The 20,942-nt window shown below is 34.2% G+C and overlaps 2 protein-coding genes across 12 annotated transcripts in view; one reads left to right on the forward strand and one right to left on the reverse strand.

Moving 5' to 3' along the window:
- The window catches only part of LOC132931778 (myosin-2 heavy chain), a 36,424-nt gene extending 25,997 nt beyond the window's left edge, over positions 1 to 10,427 (reverse strand). For 10 of the 11 annotated variants that reach the window (XM_060997774.1, XM_060997769.1, XM_060997778.1 and 7 more), the window contains exon 1: positions 8,910 to 10,426. In XM_060997774.1, the coding sequence (XP_060853757.1) occupies positions 8,910 to 9,845 (936 nt within the window). In that variant the 5' untranslated portion in view covers positions 9,846 to 10,426. Of the gene's footprint in view, positions 1 to 8,909 lie in introns of all 11 variants that reach the window. The other variant, XM_060997779.1, reaches the window with a different exon arrangement.
- A 7,980-nt stretch (positions 10,428 to 18,407) lies between these two features.
- On the forward strand, positions 18,408 to 20,096 carry LOC132925122 (uncharacterized). The gene is made up of 3 exons (XM_060989547.1): positions 18,408 to 18,595; positions 19,012 to 19,162; positions 19,971 to 20,096. Exons 1-3 carry the CDS (start codon positions 18,408 to 18,410, stop codon positions 20,094 to 20,096), a joined length of 465 nt encoding a protein of 154 aa, XP_060845530.1.
- Positions 20,097 to 20,942: the final 846 nt, after the last annotated feature.

The following is a 20,942-nucleotide window of genomic DNA, read 5'->3' on the forward strand; positions in this document are numbered from 1 at the left end:
CCGACGAGTTAGTATATAAATATATTTTTTTTTCATAAATATTTTTATGAAAATATATATTACTTATCTAACGAATTTTTATCGTTTTTATAATCATTGTACATAATATTATGATAATTCTCGAGCAAACATTTCGGACATTAAGTTTTATAATTTGGAATTTAATATATTTGGTAAAATTACTATAGTTCTATACCTTCTGTATAATATACAGTACACTCGTTTAATATTGTGGTCTTCTCCAACTATGTGTTGGTTTGCACTAAACCAATTATTGTTAATGTAAATGTTAAAACCATTATTTAATATTTAATGTTATGTGTGACCGAGTGGAGAACATTATTTGGCCACTCATTATTTTTTCACACGTTACATTATACACGAGAAATATTACTGCTGTGGCATAATTATGATAAAAAGATGTGATCGAGCCTTTTTTCAAAGAGTAATTCATGTTTGATACTGGTAATTCAATTTCATAGAAATTATAAACAGTTGTCGATTAATGATAATTTTTATTTTTATGGAATGAAAATTTGTTATAGGTATAAGCTAATTCATAATAATAAGTTGATCTAATAATAAATTTCAAATTTCAAAAATTGTTAACCGAGTTTTTTTAAAGTCGCGCGTATTGCGTATTTATAATATATTCGTTGTTAATAAATGTTTGTAGTTTTGTAGAAATAATTATATTAATTAAATTTTAATTAACTCTACAAATAAGTTCAAATATTTAGAGACATATCCTGATAGTGGGGGTGCGGTGGAAAGCGTATACTGCTCTAGTATTTTACGGGACAAAGTCGAAAGTATTTACTATAAGTAATATCTCTCCACACAAAAAATCCAAATTATTAATGTCCGCAATAACGTGGTAACGGGGTGGCTAAATAATTCTGCATTTTTCTTTATAGACTTTTAAATTTATCTTTATAAGACATTTATTACTTTTTTTATTTGTCTTAGAATCTTAGATTATCGGGCGCCGTTCGCAGTTGGCGTCGAATCGTGCAAAAGAATCGGGGAAAAGACGGCGGTGGTCCACTGCAGTGGTGCGACCTTTTTTTGGCCACTGCGCGCACATACACACATACGCACACGCACACATACACATATACACAAACACGCATTTTATACACAATACTATCTTCCCGCACACATAATATAATCGATAGGCCAACGTCGCCGCCGTCTAAGGCGTGTGGCTTTTAAAGGCAAAACCGCACCAACCCTGTTGTTTGATGCCCTGCCAGCCCTCTTTTCGTGGCGTACGGTTCGCTGTTATGCGCACGAACGTAAAACAACCCTTACACTGTAATGCATGTGTGTGTACAGAGTGAATTACTATTTTTAACGTTTAGGGAGTAGAACATAAAATATATAAGAAGTAATAAATCGCGTACCTATTATCAAGAAAAAAAATAATTTGTGTAGTTTTAAACTTATACGCATTCATATATTTCTAAAAATAATTTCTACGAGTAATCGTGTAAATAATATATATTCATACTTGATCAATATATATATATATATATTTGGATTATGTAGAATTTCGTATTTAAATAGACACCATGATAATGTATAATTGATTATTACGTGAATATTACGTTCCATTATTTTTTTTATCAGCTATTTAACTATTATATATCTGAACTTTAGTGACGAGCGACTGCGATTTTTGTATTGAATTTCTTTTAAATCTATATAATAAATTATTATTATACAATAAAATATACGTGTATTGAAATATACATATATAAGTAGCTACAATATTCAAAATTTTTTAGCGATATAACGCGAACAGTTTACCGACACAATATTTTACGTGTTTTATATAGGGTTGATTATATATGTATGTGTATATACGGTTTAAATAAATGGGATAAACTAGGTCAAATGGGGTAGGCAGTGTCAATAACTTTGGACGACTTATAAAAGAGGGGTCCCTGAAAACGACTACTCGGCAGTCGGCATATACGGTATTCTACCTATATGTGTATAAAATATATATTAATACGTATACAAACATATAAATATGCACGTTATTTACATTTCTAAATTTCTGTTTAGTGTTTCGAGTATTATACGTCGTGTATATTGTATACATATATAATTTAATATGATAAACTATAATATTAGCGTCCAATTAAATTGTAATAATATAAATTCAATTAATAATATTTATTCAAATACAATATATTAATACTCGTATATTTTAAATTATTATTATTATTTTATTTTATTATAATTATTATTATTATATAACAGCGTTAATCGTTAAATAACAACACGATAATGATAAAAATATTCTTTAAAAATATATCCGTATCGAAATTTGAATTAAGTATTTAGGATTTTGTGGTAAACATATTTTTAAAAAAGCATTTATTGTTCCCAAATCATCATTTAGAGATTTAACCTAACCTTGGAAAATAGAGAAAAACTTTGATAAATCTTCAATAACCGCTGCACTATTCCGATAATTATTAGATCAGCCATCTATATATTATTTTGATTACAAACGAAAATCAAACCTATTAATGTCGATTACATATTACCTAATATGGCTTATGTAGGTAATAACTTATTTTAACCTATATTTTCATAAACATATTCAAAAATTATGCAAAAAAAAAATATATTTATGGAAAAAAAGCAAAATAAAGTTTGCTCACCGTTATACTCGTACTATATCAGAATGATACGAATCGAATTTATATCTATACAAGAATATAATATACTCCCACCAAAAAAAAAAAAAAAATTCCAAGTCTTATAGTGATCAGATAGTGATGACTGATGATAGTCCTGTTGGATACAAGAATGATATAATCTCCCATTATCGTGTATTTTAGTACCTATGGTTTTCGTCGGTGATTCTCGACAATCGCCTGCACCGGACTTTCGGAAACGGGTATATGAATTGGAACTGTCCACGTATACATAGCTGCTGCACGTGTTAACAATATAATCACGACGGATATCCTGCAACACGCGGAAGATTGGACGAAATCCCGTTTCCGTTTCGACGCTATTCATCTCGATCGCCCGTGAGTATCATCTCGCGCCTATATTGGATATAGGGGCAGGGGACAGTCTACAATAGAGCTGCGTGTGCGGTAAAATGCAATTTCCGGCTTCGGCGGGGACGTGTGCGCGAAGCGTGTTAGACAGAAGTCTAAAACATCCGTCACTGGCCTACACGCCCTTCGTAGGCGCCATCTGACAACGTGCCCCGAAAAGAAGTTCATTTTTATACGCGTTTCCGAAACGGCGTTACTGATTGTAGACAGGAAGTAGGTAGTGAAAATAGAAACAGACAAGACGACGAAAACGAAACGATATACAAACATTATATATATATATATCTACTCGTATATTAAAGTTATTATACATTGTTATTTATTCATGTTGTAGTAATATGAATGTTATTAGTTATTACCTATCGTATAATGTGAACCAATATTTCGTAACAATAATAATTAAACGTGCATTGCACACAAAACACGTTCAAAACGGTCTATAGTCGTTACGGTTCGGTGTCGTCCCAGTTTTCGAACGTTTATTTATTTATTTTTTTTATCTCTTTGCAGTGTATTTATTACAATTTTTTTTTTACACCGACTTGTCGTGTGATCGAAAGGTGTGCTACCTAACTGCGGCAGTATATACGTTGGGTCGTTTACGACCATTAATCATTCTACGTTGTGGGGGGAGGATATCCACACTAACGGAATCAGCCTCGACCCAGGCGGTAGAACTTTTGCAACGGGGTGAGGAAAGGGCCCCGCGGTGCATTATCAACGCGGTACATTGTATTGTAATCATTTTTTTATTATTTTTTTTTTTATTTTAATCAATACTTTGGCCCGTTGGGTGGCTTGTGATGAAAACGCAGTTACCCAAAAAATCTGCGTTTGAAATGTAATATTATAATGACTACATTAATTTCCGCAAAGGAGTAAATCACAATTACATCTATTCTATAGCTTATACAACGAGTTTGAGCACCTAGGACTTAAACCATGAAACAAAAATATTTCAAATCGATACGTTCTGTTCCAACCCACTGTGTTATATGTTGTGTATATTTTAGAGATAAGTCGAACTTTAATTTTCACAAACTTAATCTTTATTATCTTCTCGAAATGAACAAATGTACTGAAATAAATTCGAACTTTTAAAAATGTAACCATATTTTGATAAAAGCATAGTTTACCAAAAGTGAACATTTTCTTTCCACCAAAAAATGACCCACCTTCAGTTTTTAACAATGGAATATTAAAGATATAGATATAGGTATTACTTAGGGGTTTTTTAAATTTGGAAAATTTGGTCTTTTGCCTAATTACTTTTTTCTAAAAAGTATCGAAGAAAATTAAAGCAGTTATAATTATTTGTTGTGGTTGGCTATTTTATGTCATTATTATTCGTTTATGGCTGTGGGTGTTACTTTGACAAGGAATGTATAAAATACCGTTTGAATTATTAAATTTTTTAAGCAATCGGTAAAAAAAGTTGTCATTTTCCAAGCGATGCCCGTTTGCGATCATTTACCTTATTTTTTCGACTCGTTTGTGTACAAATGCACAATTCGATGCGCACGCAATTTTTTAATACCTATACGCGTTTAAACGATCCAAACGTAGAACTCGTTTGCGTACATAATAACTATAGTAAAAGTCTACCAAAGTTCAAAAAAACTTACAAAAAGCGCTGACAACTCGTATATCGTTTACATCACGCGTTCAACAATAAAATTGCATATACAAATATACAATAGGTAACTCAAAACGTAGTCGTATCATCGCTGGAAAAAATTGTAACTTGATTATATTCGTTCCCCTTAATACGTATATCTTAGCGAAATATTTAAGATAACCCGTTTCATTATATTACATTAGGTTCTGCTAGTAACATTATTAGTTTAAATTTGGAATGAGATTTAATTGTTATGCCCTGCAAACGAGTATTACCGTCATTAGCCGAGTATAGACATTTTTGCACGCCCTGCCATAAAGATTCGTAGTAAGAGTTACCTATTACATTTTATACGTCGGTGGTTTACACAAATTAGTTACAATGTTGCAGCGTGTGTTCTATAATGTATATACCACAGGTACTTACACCGACACGCCGTCGGTTGTACTTATGGCTTGCGTCGATCAAAGGATTTAGATCGTATTCGTATACATCTGTTTTCTGTTTCATGATGCGTATGGATAGAATGATTCAGATGTGTTTACTTTAATATCCCAAACATATAGCTAATCAATAAAATTTTGTGTAGTTTAAGTATGCGTGCCGATCAATTTGATATTAACATGTTTTATTCTACTTATATTTTTTTAGGACATACATCAATATTTAATAATAATGTGAACGATTACTTCGATGTTATTAGTAAAAAAAAAAAAATATGTCTAATACCTTTTTACAAAATATAAATAAAAATAAAGACTATTGACTAATACAATTATACATAGAAACTATATATTAATACTGTAAGTTTAATTACAAATTAAAATAAATCGAACATATCGGCTATCACAATTTTTTTTTCGAGTTTTTATATAAAAAATATATAAATTAAATATTGAATAACCTCAGTCAGTTATTGCTTGTTATTTTATTATTATACGAATAACTATATTATATTTAGTTTGATCACTTTTATAATTAATATTAACGTTTACGTTTTTATATTTTAATTTATCGTGATGGTAGGTCACGAGGCTCTAATAAGCCTCCGACAAGTTCCTGTTTCCATTGACCCACCCTTTATGAAAGCTACCCCTCAGTGAAATATATTATAGCCAACATAAATATCGTTTGGGCACTTGCGACACTCTGCACGCGTTATGTAGCAGTATTATTATATAATATTCTAAAAAAAAATCGGAGTTAATAGGCGATATTTTATATCTATATTTAAATATGATTGGAACGACGTACACCGCGTTCAACCTTAATTGTTGTAAGTGTTTATCATTATACCCGTATTACGACCGTGTAACAAATCATTTTTACTAAGTAATTTTGAATGTGTATACATAATATATACAAGTGACCTTAATGTACATTCACCTCATCGATTGGTGATCTATAGTGACATACCTAAAATATGTTGGCTTATGTGCTGTACCAACCGGGGGGTTATAATAAAGTGTCTGTTGTATGACTCGAAAATGTGCTCATACTGTTTTGACGTTCGCCACTGTCCTCTTCGCGTAAAAACTTAAGAAATGTAGGCCGAGAGACCATGAGAGATTCTTCGAGAACACACCACCGTTGGGATGTTTGTGGATTTCGTAGCGTTTAAACTTTAAAGGTATACCTATTTTGAAAACCAACGAGAGTTGAATAATAGAATAGTGTCGTTCGTTTTGTATGACGATGGAAATAATAATAACATGTATGCCGACGCATGCATATCGATGCTTATATACGCACAACCATAATAACATATAGTATAATACTATTACGTCGTATCGCTTAGAATTTCATTCAAAACTTTACGGGACGTGATTGTCATATCGTACAAAATAATAACATCCATACATGGTATATACACCTATATACGTCGAGGGATGTCCGGACAATCGACCCCTAGCACGGTCTGCGGCCGTAACACCTGCTCTGCAAATATATATCGACATGTTTTTTCACGATACATATTATATTATACATTATATATTGTGATGTTATTATTACTGTATATCCGCGATCACGCGCGTTGCATTATTCAGCCGAGTACGGCCAGATTATTGTAACGTTCTATATCGCGTTATACTGCAGGAGGAATACCAAAAGGTATAGAATTTCATTTCACCCCCTTCGGCGGGTTGTTGTGCAGATGCCTACTTATACTCGTCGAGTTATACTGCAAAAGTGGAAATAATAGTAAGTGTAATATATATATGCGATGACCGAGCGTCTTTTTTTTTTACTTTTTTGCTTTTCCGTTCGTCGATTTGCACCAAGTCGTTCCCTGTATTTTTCGAAACGTTTATTCGGATTTTAACTGTTGTAAAACGAATGTAATTCGCGATGTAAACGTATAATATTATTGTGTTTCGTATCGATTCTGATCTTCTGCGAATTACTTGTTTTCGGGAATGTCAACGCGACGATAACATCATCGGTTCGTAATTGGTAAATACAATAATTAAACGGTTAAAATTACAACTTATTATAATATGATTTAATACGAGTATTACATAACGTAAATGATTTGGTCATGTTATACACCCATTTTATACTTAGTCAGTTACTTAATTTTAGTCAGTTTTTCCACACTCACAACTCACGTGCAGTCATATGACGTGCCATACAATTATATGACAGACAGGACAACGTACCAGACGATTGTTTTTCTACGCGTTTGTGCAGACCAAATAATTAAAATTTGGATCGAACGACAACGTCGCATAATTTTATTGGGTTGCGCATAATGCTTCTGCATACCTTATATCTGTTGAAGGAATAGCGTGCAGGTTTAACCGGTTTACGACGATTGTCGAGTTGACAAGTCCGCGATCGCTTGTCACGGCCATGTCGTTAACATGTCAACAAAGGTCAAAGTACGCATTTACGATGGGAAAAAATGATTTTTGTTTTTTTGTTACTATAATATGATAGGTATAATAATGAGGAGACGTGTAGTGCAAGCATGTGTAAATGTGTCGAACAAATTATAATACACGGTCGGCTAAAGAATAAAGTGGTATTAAAAAAAAAAAAAGGAGAAAACTTTATCATAAGCACAAAGTGCCAAAGTAGTACTAAATAATTCGGAACATTTTCCGGAGAACGTGGAAAAAAAGCTGATTGACACTTTGTATAAGTTGTTAAACAAATCCAAAATAATATATTTAACGCGAACAAACATGTTTTCTTGTAAAATAAATATTAATAGTGTACAGAGTACACGGTGAAGACGAACCTACCCCCGACCTTTACACGTATAAGCGACCAACACGCCTGTCACTATACATAATGATAGCGTTACGTGTAAACGTAGTATAATATCGAGTTTGAAAAGTTTCGGCTATACATAGGTGGTATATGCGGTGCGTGAAATAATAAATTATGCTCCGATGAAAAATGTCGACAACTGCCTGCGCGCGCGTTTAATATTCACGTCGGTGATATCCACGTGACGGGGGGGGGGGATTTAGTCGCGTATTGCTGTATTATTGTGCGCGAGTAATCGTATGCTTTTAAAACAAGACAGGGAAGACGGTGCGCTTTATTTCCCGACCCTCGTGGGTGTGCATGGTGCAAGAGTTATGGGAGTACGGACCGCGTGTGTTCAAATGGCCCGCAGTAATCCAAACGTTTCGGCAAAAATTCGTTATGATGGCGGCGCGAGAAGGAAACGACACTCGTCATCCCCCACTCCCCCCCCCCCACGAAGACGTGGACAGGTAGGCAGTGCCTAGGTGATTTTTTTCGGTTGATGGTTTTTTTCCTCTTCTTCATCGATCAATCTACTTCATTGTTTACCTTTTTTTCCCTCTCATTTATTATTTCGTTCAATTTTCGTAGGATGTAGTACAAAAAAAAAAAGAGAGAATAAACCAAATCCCTCGTCGGGGCTGTACACCGATTACCGGTGACGCCGTCATATATATAATAATATAATATAGTCTCTACAAATCGATCTAGCCCGGCCCCGTATAATACCTATGCAACACACACGCCACGTGCCGAGTGTATCCGTTCCACCGGGGCGCGTCGTGTTAAGACACCTAAATGACGTCCCGAGTTCGTTCGCAATTCGCTACACACACCCTCATCCCGCCAAACAAATATTAGAAGAGTGCATAATGTTTATATGTACTTATTATATATGATAACGTCCGATCGGATGCTGGAAAATATGATGTTATGATAGTTCTCACCTGGTTCTCCGAGTGAAGCAGTTTCAGTTGGTCATTGATCAGTGAATACTTGGCCGACTCCTCTTTGCGCAGGGCCCGTTCCTTCTTCAGCTCCGGGCTCCAGAACGTTTTGATGCTGTGCATGCTGGACCCGAGTTTCTGGTTGGTCAGCTCGAGTTCCTTCTTGAGGTTGGACAGTTCGCGGTGCAGGTCGGTGTTCTGGTGCTGGAGTTCGCCCAGGAAGTGTCCGGTGTCGCGCGCGTTGGACATGAAGTGTCCGCCACCAACGCCACCGCCGCTGATACCACCGCCTGGCGACTGTCTGGCCCTGGTCGACACTGCGCCGTACGGATCGTCGTCCAGCGACGAAAAACCGCCTCCATAACCGCGGTCCCTGTCGAACGACCTGTAGTCGCGGTCGTAGCAGTATTGGCCGCCGGAGTCGGATAGTATGCCACCGCCGCCGGTGTTCCGGTCCAGCGACTGGTATCGCGACGGCGGCATGACGCCCATCCGGTCGACGGGACGACTGGCGCTCCGGGACCGGTGGGACGCGCCGCCGGCCGGTCCCATGGCCCGTCCCCGGTCGTCGAGCAGCACCGGACTGTTCAGGTCGTCGTCTCGGTAATACGACGACGAGACACCACCGCCGCCGCCACCTCCGATGCCCAGACCACCACCTCCGATGCCGGTCTGATGAGCGCCGCTGCCACCACCGCCGATTCCACCTCCGCCGTGATGGTCGGGCGACCCGGCGCCCGGTCTGACCGTTCTCCGGCCAACCGGGCTGTTCCGCTGGCCGCTACCTCCACCTCCGCCCGCTCCTGTAGGATACGTCCTGGACGGCGACCGGTCGACCGTTGGAAGTTCAGTGGCTATGCGCCGGGTGCCGCGTGGTGAACGCGTTCCCGTGGCGCCTAACGACGATCCAGGCCCGTACGGTTCCCTGGCCGACATTCCGGGTCACCGTCCACTGGTAGGAGTGTATCCGGGTCGGGCCTACTGGCTACCCCTCTCGCGGGTCGATGTCGGTGATGCTGTCGGTGCTTCCGCTGCCGATGGTCGATAGCCAAACACACGCTGGAGCGCACCGTTACGCGCGGCGAGCCATCGTGTGTAGCGAACGTCCTCTCGCCCGCTCACTCGTACTCGGCAAACTAACAGCCCTGCGAACTTTCACGTCGACGACTGTTGTAATGGTAATAATAATAATAATAATAATAATAGTAATAGTAGCGGTAGTAGGCAGTGGCAGTAATATAAATACGCGTATTACAGAGCCGGTGGACGAACGGACACGCGCGCTAATCGGTACGGCGAACACTCGCGGCCCAAGGGGCGGCGTGGTAGGGGCGTCGTACGCGCACCGCGACACTGTACAACATTCGGAGCGCACGCGCACCACCACCGCCGACGACGTAACACGCACACAAAACACACGCGCGCGCACCGACACAGAACACACTCGGCACACGGGCGGCGCGGCAACGGACGACACACTGAACGCGTTCGAGGCCAGCTGCTGCTCCCTGATCAATGAAGACCCCTTCGAGCCGCCGCGCCGCCACGACCCCCCTCTAACCGCGGTATAATACGCCGCCTGCGCGTTACCATTAACGTCATCGGCCGCCGCCGTCGCAGAGTGTATACAGAGTGCGCGCGACGGGGCGAGTAGGCCAACGCTGAATTCGGCCACGCGCGCGCACACCCGCACAAATGCGCCGTCGCTATATATACCATATATATATATACTCGGGGGTCCCGGACGACCCCACCGCCGCCGCCGCCGCACGTTTTTTTGAGCGTAATTTTTTATTTCTGTTAATAGGGTGTTTTGCAGGCGCGAGTAGGATTTTCGTCCGCCGATTGCCTCGCCCGACCACACATAATGCGTAATGCGCCGACCGCCACCGATTTTCGTCGTCGTCGTCGTCGTCGTCGTCGTCATCGTCTTCGTGCACGAGAAACGGCAAAATGTTCCCCTTAACCCCGCACCCACACGCGTGTGTATGTGTGTGTGCGTTTGTTTACCCGGGTCGACCGACGGCGCGGCGATGAGAGTCGGAAATCAATACGCGCCGGCAACGAGTGCGGCTCGTGTGTGGGTGTGTGTGGGTTGGGCTTTTATATCGATATTATAATATCATCACATCATATATATATATATATGGGCAGTATATAGTAATAATAATTATTATAATAAGTGTATAATATTATAATGCACACACACATATATATATAGTACGTGTTACGCGTATAACTCTATATATATATGTGCCTCGGCCGCGGGACGTGGGAAATCGACCGACGTGTGTCGCGATGGTGATTGGGGTTGGTGATGGGCGGGGTGTATCGAAATCACGGTTTGTTTATTTGTTTTTTTGATAAATGCGCGATCGGTTATTATTTTTGTGCGCGCACGTGTTCGGAACAGCAGTTTTTTTTTTGGATTTAAATATCCATCTCGACCGTCAGATTAAAAGCTTCGAAACTTTGACGTTCGGTTTATCCGCGCGTGCCCCCATACACCCCGCACACGTACGTATAATAGGGTTATTTTTCGTTTTGTAATCACACGCTAATGCAATTTACACTGTGGTCGGTAATCAGTGCGTGAACGATGTACAAGTGCGACATTAATAATTGTAGTATGGCTATATGTGTGTTATATCCGTGACCGTGTGCGTGCACCGGTGCCATCGTAATACACAGCCGTTTACGGAATACCAATAGAATAGATTATATTTATAGATTATAATATTTTTATGCACTTGTGCCGCTGCAGCACCGCTGTATACGCACACCTATTTCGCAATAGTGCAACGGTGCTATACGCGGAGTTGTTCCGCCACTGACGACGACGGACTCACCGCAGTCTTTGGCCCCCGAAATCACACTTATTGCATAGGACACGCGATATTCACCCTCCCGCTCCCCCTCTCAAAAAAAACCGTATAAAACCATAATATTATGTCAAACTGTCTGCGTGATCCGCCACACGTTATACCAGTGTCGAATTCAGAAGTCGTTCAGCGGAGGGGTTTTAAAAAAAACATATTTATGTGCGACATAATATACACGTTTGCACGTATTAAATTTATGCGAGTGATTTGTAATAGGAGAATGTTAGGATTAAATGAAAAAAAAAACACTGCTCACAAGTGTAGGAAGATCGCTCTTTCGTTCCAATCGCCCCCGCTCCTTCGTGATCGCACTTTTTGCGTTTTTCTATCATTTTGTGACTTGTTAACATAAACATCGATGTGATTTACCGGTTCTGACATTAGAGCACTCGCCGCTCATAGATAATGCAGAAGATTTTGTGTATTATATTTTCTGTTATCGTAGCTTTGAACCGAGACAATTTAAAAAAAAAAAATAAGCATCGTATTAATTTTACACAATAATATGATATTTTTTGTTGTATTAACCAGAATTATACCAACAATTTTACGATCTGTTTTTCAATTAATCCCTCCCTATCCTTGGTTTTTATTGTGTTACATCTATAAATATTTAGAGTTCTTGACATTTTTCAGTGTTGATCTATGCAATAACGCAGAGTCATCACAACCCGATTACTGTCTCCGTTACCTCGGCTCTGTTGTTGACACTGAACAGCATGGGTCCTGAAATTTTAACAATGTGACCTGGACACTAGTCGGGCACTCCAGTATTTTGTCCATTACGTCTTAGCTAAGTCGTTTGCAAATAGTAAATATACTAATATCCATACCATATCCTGCAGGTAGATTAATCAATAATCCTTCTCCACAAATAATAGCTCTGCAGTTCGCTCTAAATAGCTTTCTCAAAATGTTTATTAAACATAAATATATACGGAACATACGAGATAAAAGCGTCTCTTCGTAGCTTCAGGTCAGTCACAATCGAAAAATCCTGACTCAAATTTGGAAATATAAGTAGTTTGTTTGCAAAATTCACTATCTATCGTGTTTGTCACACAATAGTAAGTAATTACCATATAGCGTGACATTAAAATACCGTAGCACAATTTTTGAGGAAATCAAAAACAACGAATTTTTTTTTAAATTAAAATAATCAATTTTTAAGGTTAAGTTGAAAACAATGTAATAGTATCTGAAGAATGACGATTTTATAGTTATTATATTTGAATATATAACCTCGAGTTATATACATTTTTATATACTATTCCATGGTGCTAATAATAATCAGCTGACTATAGTTATGTTTATAAAATAAACATTATAATAAACGCAACACGCCTTAATCTTTCTAATTTGTGTTCAGAAATTCATGTTTAGTTTCATTATTTTACGCGCTTAAAATATGAACGAAAAAAATTGAACGTAGTGATCGTTATCTTAAATATAAAAAGTATATATAAATTACTAAAGGAAGATAAGTATAAAATTCTAAGTAGGTATATTATTAATTGTTTTATTGTACAAAACAAATGTAACTTTTTATTTTTATAAATTTACTTGTGTCAATTAGACAGTCAGATAACAAATAACAATTATTGCTGCTCCATGGCTAAGGCATAATACTATTATTTAAAATTTGAAAATCATTTTATGATACAATATTATGTTTATATAAAAGCCAAACATATATGAAATTCAGCCACTAAGGAACATACAGTTTTCTCTAATAAATATAGTTTGTACTCCATAGTATATAGGTACACCTCTGAAAATAAATCTCTTTTGTGCCATTGCACCTGCCCATATAGCCCATAGTGGTCTTGTTATAAATCTGCAGCTGTGTTATTCAAACGGAAGTTGTAATAAACATGCACGCCAAATTTGTAACTGTTCATTAAAAGCGATAGTATTATTAAGCTTAAGATTTGACATAAAATCATTTTACTATTTCTTCAATTAATGACTTTTATTTTATAACATCGTTGTGATGATGATTTATACATATAATAGCATAAAATATAAATAACGTATAGGTAATTCTAGATTACTGGCAAGTCACATATTATATGTGTTAATCTTGATTAAAATTTAATTTGATAGAGTGTACAGAATGGTCTCCTTTAATTTGATTACAATTTAATACAGTTGTAATAGCGCGTTTATACAGTTTAGATTTCTCGCACATAATCTAAATGGTAATATAAGTTTGTTTGTGTTTCGTGACATCCCAAATACTTTAAAATGTATATTATTTTAAATTATAATATCTATAATGTATAGTATTTCCAAATTTAGTGTAATTACCAATAAAGTATCTACGTATTTATACGAATGTACATCATTAAATAAACTGAAAACACAATGCTATTATAACTATTAATTTCAGCTTGTGACACATTACGCAATTTTATAAGCTTTGTGTTAGATTATTGTTATTGACAGTTCGCATTTTTTTAAATAAAACATTTACTTAAGGTATGATTATTACCAATGTCCAATGTCCAATTATAAAACATACTATTATTATAATATTATGTAATAGCTATACTGTCAATAGTCAATACAAAGCAAATATTTACTGTAAATCACGAATTCACGAATCATATTTAAGGCAATTAAATTAATTATATCTATAATATTAAGACTTGTTTCAAGTTGTATATCCAATTACTTTCCATAGCCTAAGTCTTGGTTATAGCTATTAACGTTTAGATTAATAGCAGTTGACACATCTGCAAAATGTAAAAACTAAATGGATATTTTTAATTACAACTTACAGGCAATAAAAACTATCGTTTGAATAACAGAATAAATGCGTATAAATTGCATTCGGTGTAATTTGATCTAATCAGTGATCTAAATTTAATAGATTGCTTAGTATCACGAATTACTAAGTATTCGTCGATAATTTTATTCAAAACTGAATACTCAACAAAAATATATTATAGGTTCATTCATTGTTTATTGGCAAAACGGTTACTTTAACGTACTTAATTTTTTTTTTTTAATTTAAAATAAGATATTCTTTATAGTTTATTTACCATTTTAATCCATGGATATTATTCTAAGCGATACAGTTTTATTTTTATATAACTCGATGACTATAATATAATAACAATACGAGGATGACGTATAATACAAAGTAATTAAGTAGACTAATAGAAATAATCAAGACAGATAATATTATAATAATATACGAAAATTAACTACCCAGTAACATCGAATGAATGATGGGCAGATTAGGATTTGAAGATTGAAGTGAAGTTAACCTGTTGATTTTGTAATGAATTATGGAAACTTTTAGCCTGGGTACCTACTTACGAAATGTGGTCTTGAATTTTTTTAATTTGGTTAAAATTTAAAGTCTTAGTAAATATTTTTATTTTGTATGAACCGTAGGTGGCATTTTTTATTATTCTTGGCACTTAATTTCAAACATTTAATTTTTTTTTAAAATTAATTAGTGTACCCACTTTTATATTATATAGTTTAAAATATTTAACATATAATAGATTTGACGAGTTTAACGTATACGATTTTCTTCGTATACAATGGTCCAATTATTATGCATTTAAATATTATTAAGTAAAATGATTTATATTTCATATTATTATGTAAAACGAACATTAATCGTACGACAGTGGATGGTGAATATAGAGGCCAAATATTGATATAACGAAATTACGAAGGTATATGCATAAATAAAATAAGATAAGAGTGGTTAAGACCGCAAAAGAATTTAATAAAAAAATCCTCTTTCCGTTATTTTTCTTGCTTTTGTAACATAAAAGTTATTCAAAAACACTTGGCACATGAACGATACAAAAGTGCACTATCAACTGAACCTTCACCTTGTGCTTTTTCCTGTGAATATTCTAGAGCTTAAATTTAAAAAAGGTGAACTAGAGGGTACCGTTCTGCTACACAGTAAGTGTCGAGTAGTTCACTGTAATGGATGTGTTAAATTGTAATTCAATAATATTTCGTTGCATACAATAAACGATTCTAAACAGAGACGGTTAACCGCCTATATATCAATAAACATATTTAATGATATATTGATATGTTATTTGATATTGCTATTAAAATAATTTTATTTTATTAGTATATATAATAGTATAATACAGTAGGTTGAATTAATTTTTGTCAAAAACATTGCCTTCCAAAATGTCATTGTTTGTAGGTACAAAATATAATACTATAAGTTAAAAGTTTCAAGTACCCTCGAACAATATTTTTAAATTACAACAAAATCATTATTAAAAATTTAATTTCGTTCAAATTTGAACTAAGAATGTCTATAAGAAAAAATTCTCAAAAAATGTATCATGCATATAAATAGCTTGAAAAGAATTAAAATATTTAGAGAATTATACAATGTGTGGAAAATGATAATAAATTATTTGGTAAAAATTTCGGGTATCTGTGATGATTATTATTTTAATTATAATATAATATTATAATAGATCGAAGCAGAACATGTATTTAACGGATGAATAACTTAATATCGTAAAAAAAGTTCAGACGTTCATAAAAATATATTTTATATATTTTTACATTTCTATAAAAATAAGTTATGTGGAATCTTATATTACATTTTCAAGCTTATTGACGGAGCGAAACAATTTTTATTGATATTTGTATAGGTATGTGATTTCCTATAAATTTTTTTTATTATAGAAGAGAAAAAATTATAAGGAATCTTGTATTACTTTTTAAATTTTAAATATAAAACAAATTTTACAAAATTGGAAAATAATTTGCAAATATTCACAAATTTGACGAATTTTAAATAAAAGTTTGTAAAAAAAAAAAATGTGGCTTTGATTTAATATTTTTTAATTGGTTAAAGCAGTGGTTTTTTTAACTGTTATAAAATAACATAAGAATACCTTGTACCTATTTAATTTTTAATTTTTTTTTCAAGTATCTTTGGTAATAAATCAGTTTTAAGTTACACAAAAAAAAAACAAAATCGATTTTGTTGAAAACTGGTTTTACATAAACATTTCTAATTTTTACAAAACTGTTTTCGTTTATTTTTCTCGGTTATTTTAAAAAATATTTGGAACTTTTTAAATTTATACTCTCAAAAATATAAACTAAATACAATTTTTTGTTAAAAAACATACTCAAAATTAAACATCGAAGTATGTTTTAACTAATTATCGTGTATATATATATATAGACATACATAAAAAATACTCTTATCATTGTAAAATCAATACATTCATCGCTCAGCTCAATATCTAATACATATATCGCTTTTATGCTTTTAGGTATATATACGTCATACACGTATAACATTTTACTGTTAACGGCATTATATTTTTAAACTTTTTTAATTGTTCGCTTATGTTTAAAATAAAAACAAAAATAAAACTGTAAACACTAATAAAATTTAACACAAACTTGAGAATACTTTAAATATACAGAAATAAAGTTATATAATATTTTAACTAACCCATTTATAAAAAAAAACAGCAATACAATATTTTGGAGAATATAAACTACTATTAATATTAGTTAGCCAACTTTAAGGGGTTTATATGTATATATAAGGCTAAAAATAAAAATGGATACAATTGAAATTTTCATTGAAATTATGGTCAGTGTCAAGGTAGCTTAGCGTAAAATACGCAAACGATAATTGTAATTTTTTTTTTCACATTGCTCAAAACATATCTATTGCTTATTAGTAATTTTTAACTGTGTTTATTGAGATATTTTGTTTTTTGGTATTAGAATATTTCTTTTTTTGTTTCATTATTTTAAATATGTTTCTGTTTAACATTATAAAAAACGTTGTAAAGTTTTGAAATATTCATCGCCAACAAGACCCACTCGAACCAATTATACATTCCTTGTTCCACTCAGAATTTTAAATAAAATTTTTTATTTATTCATCGAATCGTCATTAAGAGAACAATTATTATTCATTTTACACGTGCATTATGTATATTCACGGCAAAAGTCGAAATCGACAAAAACGCGAACTGTTCACAACCGTTTTAGGTACTTGGATAGAATGTCATTTTTCAACATAATATTATATATTATAGTATACAAATATGTTATTACACAGTAGTTTTGTGAAACTATGTTTTTGGGTGATGTGTGATTTATTGTTATGCTTCAAAGTAGGTCATTGTAGTTTAAAAATAAAAATGAAGAAATGCCATATCGTACTACTGATCGTATATTAGTTTAAAAAGTAAATTATTGTTAATAATTTACCTGCAAATACGTTTAATTTAATAATACTCAATTCGAATATAAACGTATGATTAATAATTATACTTTCGTACGAAACAAATCTTTCGGGTCACTATATAGTTAGTGGCTACAAACATATAGTGTCTGATGGTATTGTATTAGAGCCCTGTAAGATCGGTGTCGAGACGACGGTGTTTCGTTCCTAGGAAACGTACAGTTATCGTTTAGCACTATATATTATACGACTGCAGATAGCAGATATCTCTCATCACCTAGTGCTGAATGCGCCGTGAAACCTTTATAATATTATACGCGTTTTAATACGCATTATCCCGTAATATAGCTATTATACCTGCGTATTCTATACATATTATTTTAAACCGTCCGTTGGAAAATGTCGGATGGAGACGTGGATACGAGCAGTAGCGCCGATACGTCGTTCGAGTCGAGTATGGTAAGCAAACCACCGACTTCAACATTAGCATTGGACTTGCCGTCTACATTGCAACCGTCGTCTAGCGCGCTGATGTTTAATTTCCTTAACTACGATCCGTCTTGCAACCGTAACAGTTCCAATCTCACGTAAGACCCTGTGGAATGTAATATATTATTATTATAATATATTTTATTAAAATTCATGAAATAGAGTAATAGACAGTATAATAATGCTGCCTGACGTCTACAATGACTTAAACAGTGTTGGCCAACTATGAGAGTTGGCCACCACCACAATCGTTTTATTTAGAATACAATTTTATTTTATTTTTTTTAATTTCTTTAAATTAAACAATAAAACACACTATTATCATTGTTTACACGTTTTAAAAACTGTAAAAGGTTAACTTAATTTTCTTTTTGTTAAATAAATTATAATAAATAAATGTTTTATATAGTATAATATTATACTATTTTATAATGTTTTTAGTCTTCCGATGGTGCTAATTTTTCGATGTATCGTCACAGTACTTATTTTTCATAATATGTAATATTTTTCACAGATCATATTCGTCGTTCACTTATTTCGTTTGTCGTTCTATGGGGCTCGGGTCCATGTGCATGCCTTACGCGTTTAAGCAGGTGGGCGTGGTCATCGGCTTGTTGTTGAGCTTTATCGCCGGATTGACGTTTACATACTCCTTTATCCTCTTGGTAAGCGCACAAATATTTTCATTAGAACTAACACGAAAAGCTATACACACGTGAGACATGTGTATATATTGTGTTGATGTGTGCATGTAGTGCGGAATAGGGAAAACCGATTTCGTTTCTTCCAGTTAATAGTGGCCGCGTAATCAAAGTCGGTTGTTACCTGGTTGTTACAATGCAAAGGTTTCGTAATAAATCAATTTCGTTTTTTATGTAAACATAATCCTTTTTATGCTTACACACGATCATCTATATAATACATAGGTATACGCTCGTAGATAAACGTTCGCGATTTTAAACGTCGAGGACATAACTCGAGGTTTAAATTGTATATACCTGAGCATATGGTAGCATTAATCAAATACAATTATTTTAATCAAATGCATATAATAATGTTGAATGATACACACGGTTAATGTACTTAAATGATACCTATACCGTTATAGCGCTACAATGTCGTACTTAATAAAAACGGCTACGTAGGTACAATATAGAATAGAACACGCGAATATAGCCAGTAGAGACATTTATTATTTGTACGTACTTATTACACGCGCGGTACGGTAATCAGTAATTTTCATATAGACAATTATCATCTCCAATGTTTGTATTTATACCTATACACAAACATAATAGTTGTATATATTATTTATGTCGTGTCTTTGTCTTTTCTGATTATAAATCTCATCACAGATCGAATTGTTTCGACGGTCCTCCGAAGAAGCTTTATATTATTATGTATAGGTATTGTGTAAAGGCGATAGATCTTCTGAAAAAATTCAAAATGTCTTATTTTAAATGTATTTTAAAGTGTCGTTTTAGGTATAAAATATGTCAAATACACCGAGTGTCGACAGTGCCGTTTCAAAACATGATCGAGTACGGCTTGGCACATGGCCCGAGGGTAATCAGATATTTTTCAAAATTTTTCAGGTGAATATTATTATATATTATAATGCATGCGATGATTATTTTTATCATTAAAAACACTCAAAATGCTGTTTGTATACAGTTTGTAGAACAAATCAACGAATGAGACGTACATAAATATTATATTATATGTATATATAGGTTTTTAATTAACGACTTAATTGCTTATACTGTTGTACTCTGTACATTGTTTTGTTTATATTCCAAAAGGTTTACGTTTATCGTCATGAACCTGACGTTGAATTTCGGAAAGAGTTGTCTGTACACTAAATTCGCGTCGTTGGCAATTCAAGAGGTACCGTACCTAATGTGCACTAATATGTGTTTATGTTACCGTCAATTCAGACATTATTAAAAATGGCTAGTTAAACAATATGTTACCTGGGTATACGTTAGTCAATATCTATTTGTAATATATATATTTCATAACTTTGACTTGATAAACCAGATAATGTAGTTGTATGTCACGCGTCGTACAATGGACAGTTATTTTAACATTTCCGATTGTCACGCATATAATGCTATCTGTTGTGAAGTATCAAGTTTGAATTATTGAATTTTAGAAAGACGACGGTGGTCCATTTACTGCTGGAAATAATTATAGTGTTATGGTATTTCAGATATTCCAACATTACCGCAGAATAAAATTCAAATCTAAATTAATAAGTACTTATCGTCCAGCTTAGTGACTTTACACTCAAAAATAACACACCATTATGCCATACTGTGCATTAATAAATTATTATTATTGTATAAATTCCCCTGAAATTACAATAATACATTTTTAAAATACAGTTAATTTTTTTTTAAATCATTGTACCCACCATGCATTTTTTTTCTGTTAAATAATTAT

This window comes from Rhopalosiphum padi, chromosome 1 (genome assembly GCF_020882245.1).
Source record: "Rhopalosiphum padi isolate XX-2018 chromosome 1, ASM2088224v1, whole genome shotgun sequence".
Classification (NCBI taxonomy): domain Eukaryota; kingdom Metazoa; phylum Arthropoda; class Insecta; order Hemiptera; family Aphididae; genus Rhopalosiphum; species Rhopalosiphum padi.